The sequence below is a fragment of the Salmo salar genome, chromosome ssa13, assembly GCF_905237065.1.
Source record: "Salmo salar chromosome ssa13, Ssal_v3.1, whole genome shotgun sequence".
NCBI lineage: Eukaryota > Metazoa > Chordata > Actinopteri > Salmoniformes > Salmonidae > Salmo > Salmo salar.
The window spans coordinates 40,304,183-40,329,879 of NC_059454.1; the positions used below are offsets into that span (position 1 = coordinate 40,304,183).

The 25,697-nt window shown below is 41.1% G+C and overlaps 1 protein-coding gene across 3 annotated transcripts; it reads left to right on the forward strand.

Moving 5' to 3' along the window:
- The first annotated feature begins 13,576 nt into the window (after window positions 1-13,576).
- On the forward strand, window positions 13,577-23,976 carry camk1gb (calcium/calmodulin-dependent protein kinase IGb). 3 transcript variants are annotated; one of them, XM_014136013.2, is made up of 11 exons: window positions 13,577-13,766; window positions 16,022-16,130; window positions 19,688-19,813; window positions 19,945-20,019; window positions 20,398-20,660; window positions 20,848-20,923; window positions 21,513-21,704; window positions 21,968-22,055; window positions 22,387-22,703; window positions 22,863-22,966; window positions 23,112-23,976. In XM_014136013.2, the coding sequence occupies exons 2-10, from the start codon at window positions 16,045-16,047 to the stop codon at window positions 22,924-22,926; spliced, it is 1,287 nt and encodes a 428-aa protein (XP_013991488.1). In that variant the 5' UTR covers window positions 13,577-13,766; window positions 16,022-16,044; the 3' UTR covers window positions 22,927-22,966; window positions 23,112-23,976. The 3 variants fall into 3 exon arrangements, with proteins under 3 accessions (XP_013991488.1, XP_045549221.1, XP_045549222.1); XM_045693265.1 differs by lacking the exon at window positions 13,577-13,766 and adding an exon at window positions 13,880-14,346; XM_045693266.1 differs by lacking the exon at window positions 13,577-13,766 and adding an exon at window positions 14,832-15,125.
- Window positions 23,977-25,697: the final 1,721 nt, after the last annotated feature.

The window sequence follows — 25,697 nt, forward strand, 5'->3', positions numbered from 1 at the left end:
GTTGCGAAATAGGAAGCCGATTCTAGATTTAATTTTGGATTGGAGATGTTTAATATGAGTCTGGAAGGAGAGTTTACAGTCCAGCCAGACACCTAGGTATTTGTAGTTGTCCACATATTCTAAGTTAGAACCGTCCAGAGTAGTGATGCTAGTCAGGCGGGCGGGTGCGGGCAGCGATCGGTTGAAGAGCATGCATTTAGTTTTACTAGCGTTTAAGAGCAGTTGGAGGCCACGGAAGGAGTGTTGTATGGCATTGAAGCTCGTTTGGAGGTTTGTTAACACAGTGTCCAAAGAAGGGCCAGATGTATACAGAATGGTGTCGTCTGCGTAGAGGTGGATCAAGGAATCACCCGCAGCAAGAGTGAAATCGTTGATATACAGTTGAAGTCAGAAGTTTACATACACTTAGGTTGGAATCATTAAAACTTGTTTTTCAACCACTCCACAAATTTCTTGTTAACAAACTATAGTTTTGGCAAGTCGGTTAGGACATATACTTTGTGCATGACACAAGTCATTTTTCCAACAATTGTTTACAGACAGATTATTTCACTTATAATTCACTGTATCACTATTCCAGTGGATCAGAAGTTTACATACACTATGTTGACTGTGCCTTTAAACAGCTTGGAAAATTCTTGAAAATGATGTCATGGTTTTAGAAGCTTCTGATAGCCTAATTGATATAATTTGAGTCAATTAGAGGTGTACCTGTGGATGTATTTCAAGACCTACCTTCAAACTCAGTGCCTCTTTGCTTGACATCATGGGAAAATCAAAATAAAATCAGCCAACACCTCAGAAAAAAATGTGTAGACCACCACAAGTCTGGTTCATCCTTGGGAACAATTTCCAAACACCTGAAGGTACCACGTTCATCTGTACAAATAGTACGCAAGTATAAACACCATGGGACCACGCAGCCATCATACCGCTCAGGAAGGAGATGCGTTCTGTCTCCTAGAGATGAACATACTTTGGTTTGAAAAGGTGTAAATCAATCCCAGAACAACAGCAAAGGACCTTGTGAAGATGCTGGAGGAAACGGGTACAAAAATATCTATGTCCACAGTAAAACGAGTCCTATATCGACAAAACCTGAAAGGCTGCTCAGCAAGGAAGAAGACACTGCTCCAGAACCGCCATAAAAAAGCCAGACTATGGTTTGCAACTGCACATGGGGACAAAGATTGTACTTTTTGGAGAAATGTCCTCTGGTCTGATGAGACAAAAATAGAACTGTTTGGCCATAATGACCATTGTTATGTTTGGAGGAGAAAGGGGGAGGCTTGCAAGCCGAAGAACACCATCCCAACCATGAAGCACGGGGGTGGCAGCATCATGTTGTGGGGGTGCTTTGCTGCAAGAGGGACTGGTGCACTTCACAAAATAGATGGCATAATGAGGGAGGAAAATTATGTGGATATATTGAAGCAAGACATCAGTCAGGAAGTTAAAGCTTGGTCGCAAATGGGTCTTCCAAATGGACAATGACCCCAAGCATACTTCCAAAGTTGTGACAAAATGGCTTAAGGACAACAAAGTCAAGGTATTGGAATGGCCATCACAAAGCCCTGACCTCAATCCTATAGAAAATACAGTGCCTTGCGAAAGTATTCGGCTCCCTTGAACTTTTCGACCTTTGGCCACATTTCAGGCTTCAAACATAAAGATATAAAACTGTAATTTTTTGTGAAGAATCAACAACAAGTGGGACACAATCATGATGTGTAACAAAATTTATTGGATATTTCAAACTTTTTTAACAAATAAAAAACTGAAAAATTGGGCGTGCAAAATTATTCAGCCCCCTTAAGTTAATACTTTGTAGCGCCACCTTTTGCTGCGATTACAGCTGTAAGTCGCTTGGGGTATGTCTCTATCAGTTTTGCACATCGAGAGACTGAAATTTTTGCCCATTCCTCCTTGCAAAACAGCTCGAGCTCAGTGAGGTTGGATGGAGAGCGTTTGTGAACAGCAGTTTTCAGTTCTTTCCACAGATTCTCGATTGGATTCAGGTCTGGACTTTGACTTGGCCATTCTAACACCTGGATATGTTTATTTGTGAACCATTCCATTGTAGATTTTGCTTTATGTTTTGGATCATTGTCTTGTTGGAAGACAAATCTCCGTCCCAGTCTCAGGTCTTTTGCAGACTCCCATCAGGTTTTCTTCCAGAATGGTCCTGTATTTGGCTCCATCCATCTTCCCATCAATTTTAACCATCTTCCCTGCCCCTGCTGAAGAAAAGCAGGCCCAAACCATGATGCTGCCACCACCATGTTTGACAGTGGGGATGGTGTGTTCAGTGATGAGCTGTGTTGCTTTTACGCCAAACATAACGTTTTGCATTGTTGCCAAAAAGTTCGTTTCTGGTTTCATCTGACCAGAGCACCTTCTTCCACATGTTTGGTGTGTCTCCCAGGTGGCTAGTGGCAAACTTTAAACGACACTTTTTATGGATATCTTTAAGAAATGGCTTTCTTCTTGCCACTCTTCCATAAAGGCCAGATTTGTGCAGTATACGACTGATTGTTGTCCTATGGACAGAGTCTCCCACCTCAGCTGTAGATCTCTGCAGTTCATCCAGAGTGATCATGGGCCTCTTGGCTGCATCTCTGATCAGTCTTCTCCTTGTATGAGCTGAAAGTTTAGAGGGACGGCCGGGTCTTCGTAGATTTGCAGTGGTCTGATACTCCTTCCATTTCAATATTATCGCTTGCACAGTGCTCCTTGGGATGTTTAAAGCTTGGGAAATCTTTTTGTATCCAAATCCGGCTTTAAACTTCTCCACAACAGTATCTCGGACCTGCCTGGTGTGTTCCTTGTTCTTCATGATGCTCTCTGCGCTTTAAACGGACCTCTGAGACTATCACAGAGCAGGTGCATTTATACGGAGACTTGATTACACACAGGTGGATTCTATTTATCATCATTAGTCATTTAGGTCAACATTGGATCATTCAGAGATCCTCACTGAACTTCTGGAGAGAGTTTGCTGCACTGAAAGTAAAGGGGCTGAATAATTTTGCACGGACAATTTTTCAGTTTTTTATTTGTTAATAAAGTTTGAAATATCCAATACATTTTGTTCCACTTCATGATTGTGTCCCACTTGTTGTTGATTCTTCACAAAAAATTACAGTTTTATATCTTTATGTTTGAAGCCTGAAATGTGGCAAAAGGTCAAAAAGTTCAAGGGGGCCGAATACTTTCGCAAGGCACTGTATGTGGGCAGAACTGAAAAAGTGTGTGCGAGCAAGGAGGCCTACAAACCTGACTCAGTTACACCAGCTCTGTCAGGAGGAATGGGCCAAAATTCAACCCAACTTATTGTGGGAATCTTGTGGAAGGCTACCCGAAACGTTTGACCCAAGTTAAACAATTTAAAGGCAATGCTACCAAATACTAATTGAGTGTATGTAAACTTCTGACCCACTGGGAATGTGATGAAAGAAATAAATCATTCTCTCTACTATTATTCTGACATTTCACGTTCTTAAAATAAAGTGGTGATCCTAACTGACCTAAGACAGGGAAGTTTTACTAGGATTAAATGTCAGGAATTGTGAAAAACTGAGTTTAAATGTATTTGGCTAAGGTGTATGTATACTTCCGACTTCAACTGTATACAGAAAAAAGAGTCGACCCGAGAATTGAACCCTGTGGTACCCCATAGACTGCCAGAGGTCCGGACAACATGCCCTCCGATTTGACACACTGAACTCTGAGAAGTAGTTGGTGAACCAGGCGAGGCAGTCATTTGAGAAACCAAGGCTGTTGAGTCTGACGGTAAGAATACGGTGATTGACAGAGTCAAAAGACTTGGCCAGGTCGATGAAGTACTGTGCAGCCGTCTGTCTTTTATTGATGGCGGTTATGATATCATTTAGTACATTGAGTGTGGCTGAGGTGCCCCCGTGACCAGCTCGGAAACCGGATTTCACAGCGGAGAAAGTACGGTGGGTTTCTTAACTTGGATTTTGAAGAGTTTAGAAAGGCAGGGCAGGATGGATATAGGTCTGTAACAGTTTGGGTATAAAGCGTCAACCCCTTTGAAGAGGGGGATGACCGCGGCAGCTTTCCAATCTTTTGGAATCTCAGACGATACGAAAGAGGTTGAACAGACTGGTAATAGGGGTTGCAACAATGGCGGCGGATAATTTTAGAAAGAGAGGGTCCAGATTGTCTAGCCCAGCTGATTTGTACGGGTCCAGGTTTTGTAGCTCTTTCAGAACATCTGCTATCTGGATTTGGGTGAAGGAGAAGCTGGGGAGGTTTGGGCAAGTAACTGCAGGGCAAGTAGCTGCAGGGGATGCGGAGCAGTTGGCCGGGGTTGGGGTAGCCAGGAGGAAAGCATGGCCAGCCGTAGAGAGATGCTTATTGAAAATTCTCGATTATCGTGGATTTATCGGTGGTGAGAGTGTTTCCTAGCCTCAGTGCAGTGGGCAGCTGGGAGGAGGTGCTCTTATTCTCCATGGACTTTACAGTGTCCCAAAACATTTTGGAGTTAGAGCTACAGGATGCAAATTTCTGTTTGAAAAAGCTAGCCTTTGCTTTCTTAACTGACTGTGTGTATTGGTTCCTGACTTCCCTGAAAAGTTGCATATCGTGGGGACTATTCGATGCTAGTGCAGACCGCCACAGGATGTTGATGTGCTGGTCGAGGGCAGTCAGGTCTGGAGTGAACCAAGGGCTATATCTGTTCTTAGTTCTACATTTTTTTGAAAGGGGCATGCTTATTTAAGATGGTGAGGAAATTACTTTTAAAGAATGACCAGGCATCCTCTACTGGCGGGATGAGGTCAATATCATTCCAGGATACCCGGGCCAGGTCGATTAGAAAGGCCTGCTCGCAGAAGTGTTTTAGCGAGCGTTTGACAGTGATGAGGGGTGGTCGTTTGACCGCGGATGCAGGCAATAAGGCAGTGATCGCTGAGATCCTGATTGAAAACAGCTGAGGTGTATTTGGAGGACAAGTTGGTCAGGATAATATCTATGTGGGTGCCCATGTTTACGGATTTAGGGTTGTACTATCATGTAATATCAGTAATTCTGCCCCCCAAAAAGTAATATTTTGAAATAGAGCTCAGGAAGTCATTTATAAGAGTTGCAAGGTAGGTTATTTGTATAACTCTCTTTCTGGTACTATAGACATCAAAATGTCTTGTCTTTGTGTCAATTTCAAGCTGCGCTGTTCATCAGGTTCTTCATATACAATTGAAAAATTGATAATATTCTCACCCATCAGACTATTGTCAATTTCATCTTGTCCTTATGCTAACGGTATTATATGTGTGTGAAATTAGTTTCGATATAGTTTTGGTGTGGTTTTGATGGGCCATCAGTTGCAACGGCCTGATGGCAGGGGTAAAAAACAAAACGTGTCCTCTTAAAATGGCTTATAACACAAATTTGTGATATTAAGATTCTAACAACAATAGCGTGTTAGAAATATTTAGGAAAAGTCAAGGATGGGGAGGACATAACTTTAAGAAGGGCAGAGTAATTAAAGTAAATTCATTTTGTTAGATGGTGACATTTGTGGCCGCCTAGCCTGCTATCTCCTGGTGGCTGAACCAGTGAGAGGTTGCCAAGCCTATTGTGATTATTACTGTTATAACAGGGCATTATGTTCTAGACTCAGTCTTAGTTATAGGCCTATGGGTTATTATGTGTAGGCCCACAAACTATTTGGTCTGTAATGTGAAATCACGTTAGATGGTTTGCTGTGCTCAATCATATAGATAGGGTAGGCTTTTATGTTAATTACATTTTTGCTGGCCCTGCCATCAAGGGATTCTTGCCTGTGCCACTGGTTGGCGCAAGAGGCTATGTCACCTATTGAAGGAGCTAGCGCTCTATGAGGTGCAGAGGTTAGCTCAAAGTTGGCCAACTCATTCAGCCACACAACTAACACAAACAACCAGCAGAGAAATTAGTCTCTCGTTTATCTCATTATAGAAATGTACCAATTCTCAACAGCCAAATGTAATGAACCGACCTGCAGCCTTAATGAGTTAGGAGATGTTCCATTATTGTAAGATTCACTAATTAATGCAAAACAAAGACCCATTTGCAGGTCCAACAAAGAGGGCAGGTGAAGGATTATACAGCAAATGTTTAGTTATTATTCTAACCTTTTATTGCCAATTGTCTCTACTTGCAAAATCATGTACATTTACCAAGTGTGGCAGATGAATCAGAATTAGTTGGGTAACATAGATAATTAAGATGTTTATTTGCATAATTATGTGAGATACTTGTCATTAGAATGTATCTATTTTGGATAATGAATGTTGGCAGTTGCACTTTTCCCTTAGCTAGGGCTCAGTCACTTGGGGCCCAGAGAGGGGAGAGGTCAGGCTTGTCTTTCACATATCCCTGGTGCTATGCAGAATATCAGGAAGGGAGTAGGACAGAATGGAACATTGTCTACATATGTGTGTGTGTCTTACTGAGGATGGGCCTCTATGAGACAGCACTGACAGAGGAGATTTACGATGTCTTTGGGTAATAAAGCCTAAAGAGCATTCCAGATAACATGGAGCTAATGGTTCTGTTCTATACCGTACCAGGGAGAGACGGTTCCAGTTTGGAGTAGGAGGACCAGACACTGGTCTATGCAATGAAAATTGTTGACACAGCAGTTGCTGTCTGCTATGTTTTATAGATATCTTTCATACAAATCTTAACCTTGTGACCCATTCTATGTATCTGTGGTTCGTCATGTACGTTGAGAGGGGTGTATCTTGGCTATAAAAGATCTTTGTACTTTTGTGTAGACACTTTTCAATGGTTCATTAGAGATAGTGCATCATTGGATGTCAAGGGCTTTTGCAAAGCTCTTATTATTAAAGATGTAGTTTAAGTATAACTCTGACTGGTGTGTGAAGTTTGTAACTCTCCTCATTTGGTAATGCAGAATTAGCCACCACACAAGGTGAGTAGACTACATGTGCCATTTGGAGTATTTTTGATCTCATACAGATTTTATGAGGATAAATATGGACCCTCATCCTCCATATCAATTATCCAGCAGAAGGGAGAGGTGATTAGTTTAATTTGGTGGTAAGAATAGAGAATACTTACCTCTGAGCATTACTTTGGGTTTTATGCCATTTGTTATAAATGTGAAAAAAACGCTTGTCTTACAACTAGGTGCTTTACATAATGTTAGAATGTTTTCCAGATATTGCACATTCATGCATAACTGAATCAGGGTTGTGTACAGCAATTAAAGGTGCAATATGCAGAAATGGCTCTGTCATTTCCTGGTGGATAAAATTCTAATATTTTTCCCAATTTCAGTTTGTGACAAAACAAGCAGTTATTGTGTAGAGTACCATCTAAACCTCTATGGAATACACAATATATATATATATATATATATATATATATATATACAAAAGTAAGTGGACACCCCTTCAAATTATTGGATTTGGCTATTTCATCCAGACCCGTTGCTGACAGGTGCATAACGTCGAACTCACAGCCATGCAATCTCCATAGACAAAGATTGGCAGTAGAATAGCTTTACTGAAGAGCTCAGTGACATTCAACGTGGTACTGTCATAAGATGAAAACTTTCCAATAAGTCAGTACGTCAAATTTCTGCCCTGCTAGAGCTGCCCCGGTCAACTGTAAGTACTGTTAATGTGAAGTGGAAACGTCTAAGAGCAACAACGGCTCAGCCATTGAAGTACGTAAAAATCGTCTGTCCTTGGTTGCAACACTCACTACTGAGTTCCAAAAAGGCAACGTCAGCACACAAACTGTTCGTCGGGAGCTTCATGAAATGGGTTTCCATGGCAGAGCAAGTGCACACAAGCCTAAGACCCCATTGCGCAATGCCAAGCGTAGGCTGTTGTCAAGCTCGCCGCCATTGGACAATGGAGCAGTGGAAACGCGTTCTCTGGAGTGATGAATCACGCTTCACCATCTGGCAGTCCAACAGATGAATCTGGGTTTGGTGGATGCCAGGAGAATGCTACCTGCCCATAGTGCCAACTGTAAAGTTTGGTGGAGGAGGAATAATGGTCTGGGGCTGTTTTTCATGGTTCAGGCTAAGCCCCTTAGTTCCCATGAAGGGAAATCTTAACGCTACATCATACAATGACGTTCTAGACGATTCTGTGCTTCCAACTTTGTGGCAAAGGTTGGGGGAAGGCCCTTTCCTGTTTCAGCATGACAATTTTTAAAACCTTTATATAACTAGGCAAGGTAGTTAAGAACAAATTTGTATTTTCAATGCCTAGGATCAGTGGCTTGTTCAGGGGCAGAACAACAGATTTTTACCTTGTCAGCTCAGGGATTCGATCTTGCAACCTTTCAGTTACTGGCCCAACACTCTAACCACTAGGCTACCTGCCACCCCTGTGCACAAAGCGAGGTCCATATAAGAACGGTTTGTCGAGATCAGTGTGAAAGAACTTGCCTGGCCTGCACATATGGAGCATAGGGGTTGCTAATGTTCTATAGTTGCGCCGTGATTGTCTCAGTGTTCTGTCACTCATGGGGACACTACGTCACCGCAAAATTCAAGCCCATTTGGGTGCTGCCATAGAGTTACAGTGGGAAACAAAGTATGTGAACCATTTAGAATTATCTGGATTTCTGCATAAGTTGGTCATACATTTTATCTGATCTTCATCTAAGTCACAACAATAGACAAACACAGTCTGCTTAAACTAATAACACACAATTATAATTTTTCATGTCTTTATTGAATTGAACAAGTATGTGAACAGGTTGACCCTCCTTTGGCAGCAATAACCTCAACCAAAAGTTTTCTGAAGTTGTGGATCAGACCTAAACAATGGTCAGGAGGATTTTTTTTCTACCGTAGCATTGATTGGACAGATCATGTCAACATCATACTTTCAAAATCTTAGCTAGCAAGCTAGACAAGCAGTCATCATCATGAACCAAGTCGACAATCTACTGGCAAATCCTTTTCAATCCATATGAACAGAAATTATAGATAAAACGTATTGGTGCTCATTGGACATAAACATTACACAACAAGTTGGAAATCGCAAATTCAACAATGAGTGGTTTGGAACGAATCAGTGGCAAGAGTTGCAAAGCAACCACTAGCCTGCTATTCAGTGGAGTGGGTGTGTGGTCCAAGTCTTTGTTTAAGGGTTTCTTTTCCAAGCTTAAAGGGATAAACATTCAACACCATGGGCCAGAAAAGGTTGAATACATTGGCAATGCTGTCAATCCAGCATGATTTCGGCTGCGTTCAAAACAACTGGAAACAGGGAAATTATATACATATGCAACCAAGGTTAATCCTATTCCACCAAGTAGCCATCTCGATATGGCTTGGATAACACTTTACATTAAGTTGCTCCTATACCTGCGCACTGTAATTACCACATTGTGCACTTGTGAAACAATAGTGGAAGAGCATAATGATGTCACCCCCCAGGCACTTACCGCAAATCCTCATTTTGTTAAGTTCGCCGTAGTTTACGTTACTTTTTTTGTACGGTCATTAGCACAGTATTATCCCAATGTTATCTTCAAGACACCTGCAATTAGAACAACTGAAGAAGTAGCCTAGATTGTGCTGATTTATTGGCACATTGAACCATATCGCGTGCTCTAGATTTAAAAACTCAGTAGATAGTGCTAAAATAATGAAATGAGAGGGTTTACTCTGCCCAAAATCTGCCTATGTTAAGCAGATCCTTAATTATTAAGCAAGTGAGGAGTTTTTGTATGGGGGGCAATGAGAGTGTACTGCTATTTTGATCTAACAGAACTTTCGTAAAGCTTAGGTTTTTAAGAGTGTACTGATTAGTGTGATGCACGTGACATCTTGGCAACTTTGAGAAAGAAAAAAAAAAACTATCGGAGTTGTCCCTGTTGAAATTCGAGACCGTCTAAGCATATTCATGAGGCTAGCATCTCACTCTACATTGAATACAGGCGGTTGATGTCAACAACCCTCATCGAATATTCAAATAATGAGTTGTATCCTCCAATCCAAACAGAGGAATATAGATGGTAGCTTGGAGCTTGACAGCCTGCCGTTCCGCTCTGTGGACAACGAATCCCATTGTTAGGGTGGAGACACAAGCAACTCATATCTGAATTCTGCTATCTTTATGCATGTTCGCCATTGTTATTAGACAGAGCTACTGCATGAGAGCTACTTCATGTAAAGTGCTGTTTTCCTGGTTTTGTAAAGAGCATGCAATATTTAATATGCCAAATTTGCTAATCTGTCCATATTTACATTTCCCCTAATGGCAATCATCACCTAGAGAAATGGAAAGTTTCAATGACAGTGCCCATGACAACAGTATGAACTAAACCTGTAAACCAGCAAATTAAAGTCCTCAAGCCTGTGAGGCTAAATGGATGTTCTGTATTCACTCACAGACCAGTTAACTCTTGTTTTAAACCAATATACTGACAGTTTGACAAGCTCAACGGCAATACAAGCATTACAAGCGTGTTTAATATGTTCAAATGTGTTAAAACGTGTTCTGACATTGAACAGGGACATAATGATTTTTGCTGAAATTATTCAATTAACGCTCAATACATTGCAGTGAAAATGAATAGATGTATTTTTTAATAACATTAATAACATTAATTATTAAATTAACCTGTAAATCTTTGAAAATTACAATAAAAACATTGAAAAGAAAATTGATTGTATGCATTGTGTTTCTTATTTATACCAATATTCTACTGTATTTTGCCTGCAATTACACATGACTGTGCATTGTTGCTGTGTTTGACATCGCTTTTACTTTGTCTTTGCATAGTGCTATGACAGGTTATCAAATTATCAGCACCTGATGGAGATAAGCCTATGAAAGATTCATGTATAAGCCTGTGAAGGGTCAAGCCAAGGGCATGTATGAGCCACCTAGTGCCCTTCACATCTACTATATGCTGTTTTATACAACAAGTGGGTCTAATCCTGAATGCTGATTGGTTAAAACCTCATTCCAGCCGGTTTCTATTCCACAAATTACCTCCAGCTAAATAAAATCTATGACATTAAAATGCCTATTTACTCTGTTCCATCTAACTGCGCAATCCACTGTCCCATCAACCTAGCCAGGAAATGTATAAACTTGATCTCCACTATAAAAAGCATTTAGACATTATCTCACATTTCTTTTAGACTAACATTTAGTTTTCAACAGCGGAGATTTGTATCTCCGACATTTGCAACTTTGTTTCAATATTCAGGCAGGCAGCGTTTCTCAGCCAGTCGAAATCATGACTCAGCATCATTTTTATGGATATATACCAAGAAATATCAATAGAAAACAGCTCAAATGAAACAAAGTGCTGCTAGTTTGCAGTCTTTCCAGCTTCACTTTGAAGTGATTATGTTAGCTGTGTTGTTGGCTAGCTCCTCTGAACAACCATGTTTTGACGAGAGAGCACATTTTCAATGCCAGGTGAAATCGCTCATTGTTATGGATGTGTCCAAATAAATGTCACTGGAAAACAGCTTAAACAACTACAAATACAGCTATTTTGTTGTTTTCTGGCTGCACTGTTTTACGTGACTGTAAATTAGCCGCAGTTAGCTAGCTAGCAAGCAAGGGATAAGAACGTTGCCAGCCAGTATGGCAGTAGAACATTTAGAACGAACGACTTGGTCGCGTCCATAGATACCGAACAAAAAGACTTAACGACTGGGGGGAGTGCTGTGCTTGCATTATGCATGTTGACACATGATAGCTTAATACAAAACACTTCAAAAAGGTATAAAGCTTGATACATTTTTTCAGATTTATAACATAATTACTGATATTTAATGTCTGAAATGTATTTGTTTGCCAAATAAATAAACATAAATTGAGAGCATGTATAAACGTATTGCAATTAGGCAATAGCAGTGCTATCTCCGTATTTTGCAAGTGTATAAAAATATGTACACTGAACAAATATAAACATGTAACAATTTCAAAGATTTTCCTGAGTTATAGTTCATATTAGGAAATCAGTCAATTCAAATAAATTCATTAGGCCCTAATCTATGGATTTCACATGACTGGGAATAGAGATATGCATCTATTGGTCACAGATAATAAAAACAAAAGGTAGGGGCGTGGATCAGAAAACCAGTCAGTATCTGGTGTGACCACCAATTGCCTCATGTAGCGCGACACATCTCCTTCGCATAGAGCTGATCAGTCTGTTGATTGTGGCCTGTGGAATGTTGTCCCACTCCTCTTTAATGGCTGTGTGAAGTTGCTAGATATTGTCTGGAACTGGAACACGTCATTGATCCAGAGCATCCCAAACATGCTCAATTGGTGACATGTCTGGTGAATATGCAGGCCATAGAAGAACTGGGACATTTTCAGCTTCCAGGGATTGTGTACAGATCCTTGTGTCATGGGGCCAACCATGCATTATCATGCTGAAACATGAGGTGATAGCGGCGGATGAATGTCATAACAACGGGCCTCAGGATCTCCTCACGGTACCTCTGTTTATTCAAATTGCCATCGATAAAATGCAATTGTGTTCGTTGTCCGTAGCTTATGCCTGCCCATACCATAACCCCATCGCCACCATGGGGTACTCTGTTCACAACGTTGACATCGAATCTGAAATGTAAAAAATGTAATCAGCAAACCACTCACCCACAAGACGCCATACACACTGTCTCCCATATGCCCAGTACAGTTGATACTGGGATTCATTCATGAAGAACACACTTCTCCAGCATGCCAGTGGCCATCGAAGGTGAGTATTTGCCCACTGAAGTAGGTTATGACTGCAAACTTCAGTCCGGTCAAGACCCTGGTGAGGACGACGAGCATGCAGGTGAGATTCCCTGAGACAAACCCACAGTTTCATCAGCTGTCCGGGTGGCCGTTCTCAATTCTTTAAAGCGACGTTAGAAGTGGCTTATGGTAGAGAAATGGAAAAAGCTCTAGTGGAGCATGCCAATTGCACGCTCCCTCAAAACTTGAAACATCTATGGCATTGTGTGACAAATTAGCACATTTTAGAGTGGCCTTTTATTAATCCCAGCATAATGATCATTCTGTTTAATCATCTTGATATGCCACACTTGTCAGGTGGATGGATTATCTTGGCAAATGAGAAATGGTCACTAACAGGGATGTAATTTGTGCACAAAATGTGAAATATCAAAAGAGAAATAAGCTTTTTGTGGGTATGGAACATTTCTGTGATATTGTATTTCAGCTCATAAAACATGAGACCAACACTTTACATGTTGCATTTATATTTTTGTAAAGTATAGATGCATGCATCAATAGCAAAATACTTGGTCAACATGTGCATTATGTCACCTTGATGAAAAGTGATACAGTAAATCCTAACACTATCCTATTGCAATGAATAGGCTACTGCACATGTATGTGTGAAAATATAAATGTAAAGATCTAAAGGTACATTTAACAGCCTGACCCTGCCACGTTGTGACTGATGGATGGAAAAATAACCAATTTGACAAAAAATGGTCCCAGTATTTATTTTCAAATCTTTAAACAACAACATGACGTTAGAGCGAAAGGACAGTGCTGACTATCACTGCACTGCTCAATAAATGAACCCCTGTGAATCTCCGCACCGGGCCCCTCCCTCCCCGAGCCGTTAACGGGGATGTAACTACGCGACCTAATCTCTGACCTGAAAAAACTAGTTATTTCCGTGGCTGCCGACACGGTAATCTGTCCAGTCCTCAACGAGGTTTTGGCAGGAGAGTCAGAGAAGAGGCTACCTTCAGCACCTACAGTAGCTCACTGGTAAGTCAAAGAGAAATCCGCTCCGCCAGGGTAGTCTAAACTGCCTCCAGGGTAGGTCTGTCTCATTCATGGAAGTCGGTCCATTAGTTGCTTCTCGGTCTGAATTGAAGAATTGCCGCCACGTCCTAGAATATAGCTGGTGGGTTTTCATATTAAAAAGGTAGTTTCAACGTAATACTTTTTTTGCCTAATGATAGGCTATTCTGCGCGTGGATGACATTCAGATCAAAAAGGTCCATAGACCTACAACTCAAGTTAAATAATGTATCTGTAAAAACAGTTTTGAGATTGTATTACAATCAGAAAAGTGTCAAATAAGATGTTTTTAACAGGCTAATTCGAGTGATTGGGCAGGTGATGCTGCAGCCAACTTGGTCCATCGAGCGGCTTTGAGTGCACAGAAAAAAACACACTGGATGTACGAAGTCCCAGCGAATGTCGGTCTCTAAATACAAAAGAACACTCCGTCCTCTCGCATTTTCCCACGGCGTTTTCTACCAGTGTTGTCCTTGCATTGACCGGACTGCCTGCATCCCTAAAGGCAAAACTACCTGTGGCTTGAGTTGTTATAAACTTTCAGGTAAGGCAGTCCAGCTTTAAAAACACCATCTGAGAACTGTCTTTAAAGTTTACATTTACCAAGATTTTAAACTAGCCTAAAGTGATGATCAGTCGATTTACAACATCGTTTAGAGATTGTTTTGTCTGATAGCAAGGATTGATACTAAGGATTTTATACTCTGTATTTATTTAATTTCGGGGGAAAATAGTCATTATATTGTATTCTGGAATTGTGTGTACCATAACAGGTGTTGTGTGTACCATAACAGCTGCATATCTATCTTATGACATGGTGTAATTCTATGTTTACACTGAACACTGTACTGTTCCATGGATGTACTGAACCTGCACTGATCTGGAAGTGCGGATGTTGCTGCTTGTGCTGTATAATGCCCACATAATGACAACACATTGATGTGGGTAGACAGAGGACTTTACAGTGTGATATCAGGGAGACAAATTAATAAAAGCATGACAGGTGGCTTGTGGGAGAGGGACCAGACAGGGACAGAGCTTAATCTTTTATCATAGTTGGTAGTAGCCAGAATTATAGACATGAGAGGAGTGGAATAGTTATTCAACATTTTGGCTTTAGCATATACTTAAAAAATATATATATATCTTATGCTTGTCATGTGGCTACTGTATTACCTGACTTGAGTGACAGATTTGACAGATAATTTGTCTGACAGTCTTAACAGGTTCAGAGCAGTTTTCATTTGTCTATCATGGTTTTGTCTATTTGGATATTAATGGAACGGACTTCCAAAGAAGATAGTTAGGAAGGAAATGTGAGAGGTATGAATGTCAAATTTGCTTCATACTTTCAAGATTGTTCCCTTTGTTTGTCTAGTTTCACATAGGAAAACCATCTTGCTTGTTTGTTACCATGTTCTGGATATTGTTTTTCTTTGGTCTAACAGCTACACTTTATTTCCCAAGTGTTGTTTTACACATGTAGAAATTGATTGTTAATTCTGTCAAGAGCTCTGGACATGTTCCATAAATGATTGAATCCTGTCCTTGGCTTGGTTGGCCTCTTCCACTGTGACTATTCCTGGCAAGGTCAGGGCCTACAGATCAGAAGTTTGTAATCTCTTATATAACGGAAATGAGGCAAAGCTACAGGGTAACTTGGCTGCATAAACTAGGCCTACCATAGCGGTAATCTTTCCCAAACAGTTTGGGTTGATCAGCCAAGTTACCTAATTCAGAACAGCAAAAAATAAATACTTCAGCAAACCGCTGTAGATATTGCATCTACGGCTGGTTTGGATGTTCACTCTGAGTTCATCTCGGAGTAATAGAGAATAATGGATGCTCAATGATTTTACCATTGTCTGTCTATGTCAATCATCTCTCAATCAGATAACTAATGATTTAGCAGCCTTGTTAGACAGGCAACGCTGTCAGACTGTCTGGCATTATGGTGTGCTGTACACGGGCCAATGGAATACAGATCTGTTTAACCTGTGTGGCTGCAGACAATGGGTTGATTTCTCATGACTCTGGGAAATGTCATAATCCAACAGGACATTGTGAGAGTGTATGGGTGTGGATACAGAAATTATTATTTGGGGGTTTCGCAATAGCACTGCAGATCATATGTGAGTAGGAATCTAGGCAACATTATTATACTTGATTTTGAAAACTGGTGTTTAATGACATTCCTCTGTTTTTTCCCATTGTTACAGAAATCCCTTTTAAAGAAGCAGACATGGGTCGTAAAGAAGACGAATTTGACTGGAAGAAGACCACTGACAACATTCAGGAGGTGTTTGACTTCATGGAGGTTCTTGGATCGTAAGTACAGCCCACACCCACCTACCTACCAAAGGACCATTTTCCCTACCTCATTAGAACATGCATGTGACCTAATTGAGGAAAGAGAGAGCGACCCTCATGACTATCCACTGGCTGAGGTGCATATCATGCAGTAGGTTTGATTGGATTACCATGAGACCTACTTTACAGGTAGATGTCTTACAGACAAGTCACTGTGGCAGCGCTGAGGGTATCAGTCCTAGACCTTCTGATGACATCTGGTACATCAGATGGCTTATCAGATCATTCACAAAATGGCCAATAGAAGTCATCTATGGAGCCATATTTTGCTTGATATTCATTCAGTTTCAAATTCGAAACTGGATTTTGATTGTCTTTGGTACAATCTTGACAAAATTCCACAAGAACTCTTCAAAGATTTTTTCCCAGATGTTTTTGATGGCCTTGTAGAAAATGTGAGTTATTGTAACCAGTTGTGTAAAGTACTTTACGTAAAAATACTTTAAAGTACTACTTAAGTAGTTTTTTGGGGTATCTGTACTTTACTATTTATATTTTTGACCATTTTTACTTTTACTTCAAAAATAATTTTACTCCATACATTTTCCCTGACACCCAAAAGTACTTGTTACATTTCGAATGCTTAGCAGGACAGGAAGATGGTACAATTCACAAACTTATCAAGAGAACATCCCTGGTTACCCCTACTGCCTCTGATCTGGCAGACTCACTAAACACAAATGTTTTGATTGTGAATTATGTCTGAGTGTTGGAGTGTGCCCTGGCTATTCGCAAATTTAAAAAACAAGAAAATCGTGCCGTCTGGTTTGCTTAATACAAGGAATGTGAAATTATTTTATATTTTTACTTTTGATACTTACAGTAAGTATATTTTAGCAATTACATTTACTTTTGATACTTAATTATATTTAAAAGCAAATACTTTTAGACTTTTACTCAAGTAGTATTTTCCTGGATGACTTTTACTTGTAGTTTTCTATTAAGTTATCTTTATTTTTACTCAAGTATGACATTTGGGTACTTTTCCCACCACCGACTGTAACTAAGTAATTTGAGTAAATGTAACTAACAGTTTCAAACGATTTAGATAGTTTGTGTTGGATAAATATTTTATATGTGCATTGATTTTGCACCAGTCAAAATAGCCTCATTTTAGTGTGTCAACCACCATGACTTAATCCATGGGGTCAATCAAATGTTCTTGACTGAGCTGTCCTGTCTTACTGAAACTGTCATGTTGAGAGGCTTAGGAAGCGGTGGTGGTGGATAATGAATTTGGGGCTGGGCCAGAGGTAAATAAAGGTGTGAAGGCTACTGCGGCCTAGAGGTCTGACGTCACTGTACTGTGGGAACACAGACTTGGCTGGACCGAGGATTGGATATGCAGAAAAGAGAGGAAGCCATGTAGACAAACAACATTTGTGTGAACATACAGGTATGTTTTTGGAGAACATCGCCTCTTAACTAAGAAGGGATGTTCTTTTGGAATTTTCCTGAATGGAATCTTGATGTTAAAGGCAAAAATGTATGGCAGAATGAAGGCAATTTGACTTATTGTTGCATGATAAGTGACGTAGGTGTAACTTGTTCTCAGCAGAGACCTACTTCAAAAAGTGACAGATCACATCTGGGGAAAATATCACAAAACAGAAACGTATAAAATAAGCAAAATATAGTGAAATTATAGTGAAAGCATAATACAAGTATAAAAGTAGCATTATATTCTCAGAATTATACAATTCTCTTCTCTTAGGGCAGGGTGATAGCTTTGCCTAGTCAGGAGGGGTCAGCTTTGTTTTGCAGGTGTCAGGCTAAGGGAGATCAGGTGAAGGGCAGACTGACACTGATAATCTTTCTCTCAGATTGGAATAAGTATCAATGAGCAGAAAGAACAGGTAAACGGATGGAGAAAGCTTGGACAGGTGCTCTATAGATCCGATTACTGTACAGTGAAACCCCTGTATGTAAACCAAGGCCCCGTGTTATGTCTTGTTTCCTCTCTATAGGCCTAATTTATTTAATTAGCATGCACACAGAGTGGTTTCTAGACTACGATGTTTGACGATAAACATATCACCATAACAAATTAGCGCAGAGCAGTCCCTACTGTATTTCCTTCCTATGTTCCATCACAAGGATCTATCTCAGGGAATTAGGGAGGCTAGGATGAGGCTTTATAAAGCTAAAACCCACAGAACACAACAAAAACACAATCTAGTTTCCTGGCAATCTGACATACAGTACAGTACAGTACAGAGGCTTGCAGTCAGTCGTTACACACCCGTCTCTCATGTAGATATCATCCCTATCCTGATCTGTCCCTTTATCGTGGTTTATTTCAGCAGTTAATGGTTTATTCTGTCTGTCTTTTGTGTTTTCAAACTGTACATGAGAAGACAACAAGCTGACAACAAGTCTGACAACAAGCTTACTAATAGCTGTCTTGCATCCCAATTAATTTCCACAGATGCTGTTTGATTGATAATATCCCTTGTGGGTCATAAGGGGAATCATGGGGTTCTTTGGGAGAAGATGCTGTGTAGTTTGGGAGAACATAAAGACGTCAGCATGTCTGACTTACGTCCTGGGGCCTACCTCTGTGCTCCATTTGAATTTAATGAGACAATGTGAGATGGTGTGAGTCACAGCTGTCATAATAACTCTGCCTGCGTCCATGCTGTAAGACACGTTGGGACTTGGGACTGTCTGCTGCAGTTGAAGCAATCTCTGCTAATTATCTTTAGAATTAAGTTAGTTCAATCCTTTAACCTTGCAGTGCTCTCATCTTGCATATGTGTTCCTTAGACCTTCTTCAGTGGCGTAACCCAACAGAAAGGGGGCAGCACTTTTGCGGTACAGTGTCTTCTGTCAGCCTCTCTCTCCAGGTTGTGTATGATCCAATATATGATCTGGTCGCTGCTTGGGGTAGAGGTCTATTTGTGATGGCTGCATATGCTCCGTTTGTCCACACCTCAAGCCTGCCTGCCACAGTTTCTGTTGTGTAAGGGATTATCAGGCTAATCCCAGACAATGCTGAAGATAGCTCGGAAATTGTACAGAACACTAAATTGAATGAGCCCTTAAGCCACTCAATCCCGTCTTAGACCTTAATAGGACCTTTTTCCTCAGTATTCTGTTTTGATATCCTGCACCTCGCTCTGCTCTAAAATCAAAGGGTGCATGTAGGCCACCTGATACCCGAAGAACAATAGAAACCATCAACGGTGTATTGCAAACATTTATAACCTACTGCAGGTCCATAATAACTGTAGCCTACATCACAGTAAAATGTAGCAATTTTGATGAAATTACAGGAAAAGAGAAGATTAATGTCAGAAAATGCATCTCAGTATCTCATTTCACATACAATATCACCTCAGTTTTATAACATCACGCCCATGTGGGCCTGACTAACGGTGCCCTTCATATTTTCTTATGGAAAATGTCAGTCTTCCTAATAGGGTAATAAGCTGATTTCTCAGATCCTATGTAGTAATTGCACTATTATAATAATGGAACCAACCCTTTGCCTATGTGTTTGTGTGTTCATCCAGGGGGGCGTTCTCCGAGGTGTTCATGGTGAAGGAGAGGAAGACAGGCAAGCTGTTTGCCATGAAGTGTGTGAAGAAGAAGCAGAAAAGTATTCAGAATCTGGAGAATGAGATTGCCGTGTTGAGAAAGTAAGAGTTCAAAACTTTCAATTGTCATTCAGTCCCATTTCAAATTGGAGGACTCTTTCATACAGCTACTGTATGTTTCATTGTATTTTCATCTCACATTCTAAACATTACCTATATTTTCTCACTCCCAGGATCAAACACGATAACGTTGTTGGGTTGGAGGATTTCTATGAAAGTCGCTCTCATTACTACCTTGTCATGCAACTGTAAGTTCAACATGTTTTACCTTCTATTACAGTAGAATGTAGAACATATTATGATAGTTATTTCCTATAAAACCCTTGTGTACACACAAACTCCACAAATAATATTTATTGCCCATTGATTTAATGACAGCCACAATGGTATGCCTGTCTGAGTTTGGGATCAGACAGCAACTTAGCACTCAAGTCACACGCAGAAGCATAATGCTGAATGTTCCCAATGCTGAGCCTGAACATGAGCAGAAGCTCATGGATTGAAGAGCATATGTCATCCACAAATGTTAGGCTGAGCAATGTTTCCGACAATCAGTTCATGGTTAAGGTTAGGTTGAGTCAGCTTTAAGGGCTCAAGGTTAATGGCTGTTGTTGTTCTCCCGGTAGCGTTGCTGGGGGTGAGCTGTTTGACCGTATCCTGGACCGGGGGATGTACTCAGAGAAGGATGCCAGCAGGGTCATCCAACAGGTGCTCCAGGCTGTACAATACCTCCATCAGAATGGCATCGTACACCGTGACCTCAAGCCGGAGAACCTGCTGTATTACAGCCAGGATGAGAGCTCCAAGATCATGATCAGTGACTTTGGCCTGTCCAAGATGGAGGACAACGGTGTCATGTCCACAGCCTGCGGCACTCCAGGATATGTGGGTAAGGAAGGAGACATTTGGCCTTTACGGATAATTAACTGTGTGTATGGGTGATACACTGGGTCAGAAGAACCACACTCAAACACATAAGGGAGACAACACAGACATTACAAAACCTAATAACCTGTCAAATACCATACAACACTAGTTGAGGTAAATTAACTGAACTTGGAGAATTGTTCCTCCAGCCCCTGAAGTCTTGGCCCAGAAACCCTACAGCAAGGCAGTGGATTGCTGGTCTATTGGAGTCATCACCTATATCCTGTGAGTATTGCTCTCATTGATGACCTCCAGATATGTCAGTATTGGACCAGGTCTCTCTTGGAAAAGAGATGTTATCTCAATGAAAAAAACCTGTATAAATAAAGGTCAAATAAACATTTTAAAAAATGTATAGTCTACTGTAAGGTATAGTTGATTGCATGTAAAAACTATGTATCTGACCAGGTCTTTGCAGCCAAGAGTGCATTTTTGGTTTTCAAGCTTGTTAGTCTAATCAAGGGTTATCTTTAGCATGATGAAGGCATAGTCATGCTAATTCATTATTGGCACTGGGCCGTTCCCTCAACATATACTGTTACAATGGTGGAGTTAGAGCTCCACCTTGTGGACATTTAACACAGAGACAAACACACACAATATATTTACGTCATTTAGCAGACGCTCTTATCCAGAGCTACTTACAGTAGTGAATGCATACATTTCATACATTTTTTCTCCGTACTGGTCCCCCGTGGGAATTGAACCCACAACCCTGGCGTTGCAAACACCATGCTCTACCAACTGAGCCACACGGGACCCATCATTTCTTAAAGACACAAACTTACACAGCATTAATATTTTGTTTCTCTAGTCTCTGTGGATATCCCCCTTTCTATGAGGACACTGAGACGCGACTGTTCTCTAAGATCATGAAGGCACAGTACGAGTTTGACTCTCCCTTCTGGGATGACATCTCTGAATCAGCCAAAGATTTTATCCGCAACATGATGCAGAAGAACCCGAAGATGCGCTTCACTACAGAGCAGGCTCTCCGGCATCCCTGGTGAGTGTCATGATCAACAACATTATTGCTTCATCTATTTTGTCTGTAACATCTACAACAACATATTCTCTGTGGTGTCCAGTGTGAGGTGTATTCAGGCTAGCCTGGAAACAGTTTCAGTTTCAATGACAGGAATGCCAGACTGAATTAGTGAGCTGAAACAAAGGTGAAATATAGCAGGATTTAGTCTAGATTACGAGGCTAGATTCAGGCTAAAACCCGTCAGGAGATTACAATGTTCTTTTCGGTTGTCTCGCTTTCAGGATCATTGGAAATACAGCACGGAGCCAGGATATCTACCACTCTGTCAGTGTCCAGATCCAGAAGAACTTTGCCAAGACCAAGTGGAAGGTGAGCCTTCCTCCCATACTGCTCAGTAAGGGTTCTGGCTCTCTCCCCCATTTTAGACATAATCCCAGTGTGTTGTTTGTGTTTACGACACATCTGATCTCTTTCCTGATTAAGGGCCATGAAATACCGTAAACAGCTAGGTGTTATTCAACATCTCTGATTACTCATAATCAAGTCAATATCAAGACCACTATAAAAATTCTATGCCCAAGCTTTTCCCAAATAAAGGCACATCGCCTAACTCATGATGATGGCTATCACTATGGGAGCGCATACAGTACTTTTTCTCTTAGCATGTTTCTCATCAACTGTTGTCGGTGTGTCGTTACAGCAAGCCTTTAACGCCACCGTGGTCATCAATCACATGAAGAAGCTGCAGCTGGCCCACTCTGAGCTGGTGGTCAAGGCGCAGACCCTCAACATGCCCACCATCCAGGTTATCGACGTCTCCTCCCCCGCCAATTCCCACAACCCCCTGGATCCCGATAGGCTGGAACCCAAAGTTAACCAAATAACCCTACCAATCAGCTCCAGAGACACGAAGAGCCACCAGCCCTTAAAGATCAGCCAAAGCGAGCCGGCACACGCCCATACCCTCACAGAGACGGGCAAATACGCCTACCACTCTGAGCCTGCGAACCTTAATACGTAAGGACTAACCCGAACTCCCATATTTTCCTAAAAAGACAACTAGCCTCGATTCACTGTGCCTGAATGACCATTAAACATTGGGGAATTTCCCTGATTTAGCCTTTGCGCCATCCTCTGTAACTATCTGATGGATCTCTTTGCATCCCCTTGTTTTAGGTACAGGGCAACGGCTAACCGCAATGGCCAAGTTCTCCAGACTGGAGTGTGCTCTGTCATGTGAAGGATCTTTGGAAGGACTTTGCGTGGAATTTTTTTACTAGGTAAATATTGAACTATTACACATTACTCTTTATTTAGTGCTTGCTGTAACAAGGTTGCATTATGGTAGTTTTTCTTATTAGTAATCGATATAGATCATCTGAAGGTGGGATTGTGTTTGACTAAGTGTGTGTCCCTCCTCTCAAGGTCAGTCAGCTGACTTGGTCATGTCTGCTTCCTTCCTGTGGGCCAGCCCAGGCACTGATACTGACAAGTGGATTCTCAGGATGGCCAGTGAGATCCAGAATCCGCCGGGTTTCAGAAACTAATTCTGAACAGTGCCTAGAAACCTCCTTGAACATATTCTGGACATACTGTACACCGACAGACGTTCACACACATACATGTATATAACAGGGTATTCCATGATGTCCAGAATCCCAGGGAGGAGGGGCACTATGCTCACTAGGGACTGGGCGATGTATGTATTATACCATGGAGAAACAATTATTCACATAAGAATTTGTGTTATAACCCTTGAAGAAGGAGTTGACGTCAGGGAAAGGTTTGTTTGCGTCATGATGCGATGTGGTGATGCGATGTGGAGCAAAGTTGAAAGACAGCTAAAGAAGAAATAGGACTATTGTGTACATGACTATAAGACTGACTTAAGTGGTTGTGCCATTCCATGGTGTGGAGAGATGTTCGAAACAGAAGGCAGGTTTTGATGTGGGATATATGACCAAGTTCATGGGGAACATTGAGTAACTAAACAATAGTGTGCTCACTGTCAACTCATTACCAGTGTAAATACCACTCTTAATGACTTGCTAACTCACCAGCACTCATATTAATGTAAGTTGAGATTATAAATCTAATTTATCCTTGTGCTGAAGAGATTTGGATAATTTTATTACTGTATTGATAATATTATGTCTCCTTTTAATACAAGGAGGTGAGTTGCTTCTGTCCCAAGCTCAGCGGAGCTTGCTGTTGGTGTTTTGTAAATATTCTAGATTGGGTTTTTTCTCTGTAGCTTCATCGTAAATAAATAAAATATGTACACAAACAATCCTATGTCTTTGCTTTTTTTCCTCTCTCTACGCTCGGTCATGTGACGCAATTCAGTGACCTAGATCAGGGCTTCCTAACTTTTTTTACCCAGCACCCTTTATAAATGTGTTATTGAGATAGCCTATATTAAATAGACCACCAGCTTGATTTAGTTTAATCTGAAGTCTCAGAATAGATCATACAGTATGGTCGGCTAAACTGCAGGGGATAACGTCAGGGGCTATTAGATGAGACGGGATCAATGGCTTAGCCAGATAACGTCATATTATGAAACAAGTCTATAAAGAAGTGTACACATTCTTATTGTCAAATTAGCTAAACCCACTCACTTGGCTAAACTATAATTGAGCAATAAGGCCGGGGGGGGGGTGGATGGCCAATATACCATGGCTAAGGGCTGTTCTTATGAGCAATGCGGAGTGCCTGGATACAGCCCTTAGCCGTGGTATATTGGCCATATACCACAAACCCCCAAGGTGCCTTATAGCTATTATAAAATGGTTACCAATGTAATTAGAACAATAAGTTTGTTTTTTGTTATACCAGTGGTATATGGTCTGATATAACACGGCTTTCAGCCAATCAGCATTCAGGGCTCGAACCACCCAGATTATAATTAGTAAATCATTTCACAGGGGCTACAAGTGAAGGAGAAAGTGGTATAGCAGCAATACAGGACACTTTTATTATCAGAAAACACATATGAAAGATGTTATTTGTCCCTATTACACTGTCCACCAAATCCCCCTTTTTGAAAATGCTCCTTTAAAGCAGCTAGCTAATGCAATGTGAAAGTACTTTTTGCCTCTCCTCTCATGTGGTACAGATGAGAAGGTCCTCACATGAGTGCTACATGCAGCGTGTTAGCTTTCTTACCCACCCTTCCACCCCACCAACCACAAGATAGTTGACTTGGACCACAGATAGCCGAGACAGATTGCCTATTCAGGCAAAAGAGCGTGGCACAGAACCCAGAAATATGGGGCAAAGGTCCCCAAACAGTCTAGCAGTTTTCCTAAAGTACAGTGAGGGAAAAAAGTATTTGATCCCCTGCTGATTTTGTACGTTTGCCCACTGACAAAGAAATTATCAGTCTATAATTTTAATGGTAGCTTTATTTAAACAGTGAGAGACAGAATAACAACAAAAAAATCCAGAAAAACGCACGTCAAAAATGTTCAAAATTGATTAGCATTTTAATGAGGGAAATAAGTATTTGACCCCTCTGTAAAACATGACTTAGTACTTGGTGGCAAAACCCTTGTTGGCAATCACAGAGGTCAGACGTTTCTTGTAGTTGGCCACAAGGTTAGCACACACCTCAGGAGGGATTTTGTTCCACTCCTCTTTGCAGATCTTCTCCAAGTCATTAAGGTTTCGAGGCTGACGTTTGGCAACTCGAACCTTCAGCTCCCTCCACAGATTTTCTATGGGATTAAGGTCTGGAGACTGGCTAGGCCACTCCAGGACCTTAATGTGCTTCTTCTTGAGCCACTCCTTTGTTGCCTTGGCCGTGTGTTTTGGGTCATTGTCAAGCTGGAATACCCATCCACGACCCATTTTCAATGCCCTGGCTGAGGGAAGGAGGTTCTCACCCAAGATTTGACGGTACATGGCCCCGTCCATCGTCCCTTTGATGCGGTGAAGTTGTCCTGTCACCTTAGCAGAAAAACACCCCCAAAGCATAATGTTTCCACCTCCATGTTTGATGGTGGGGAT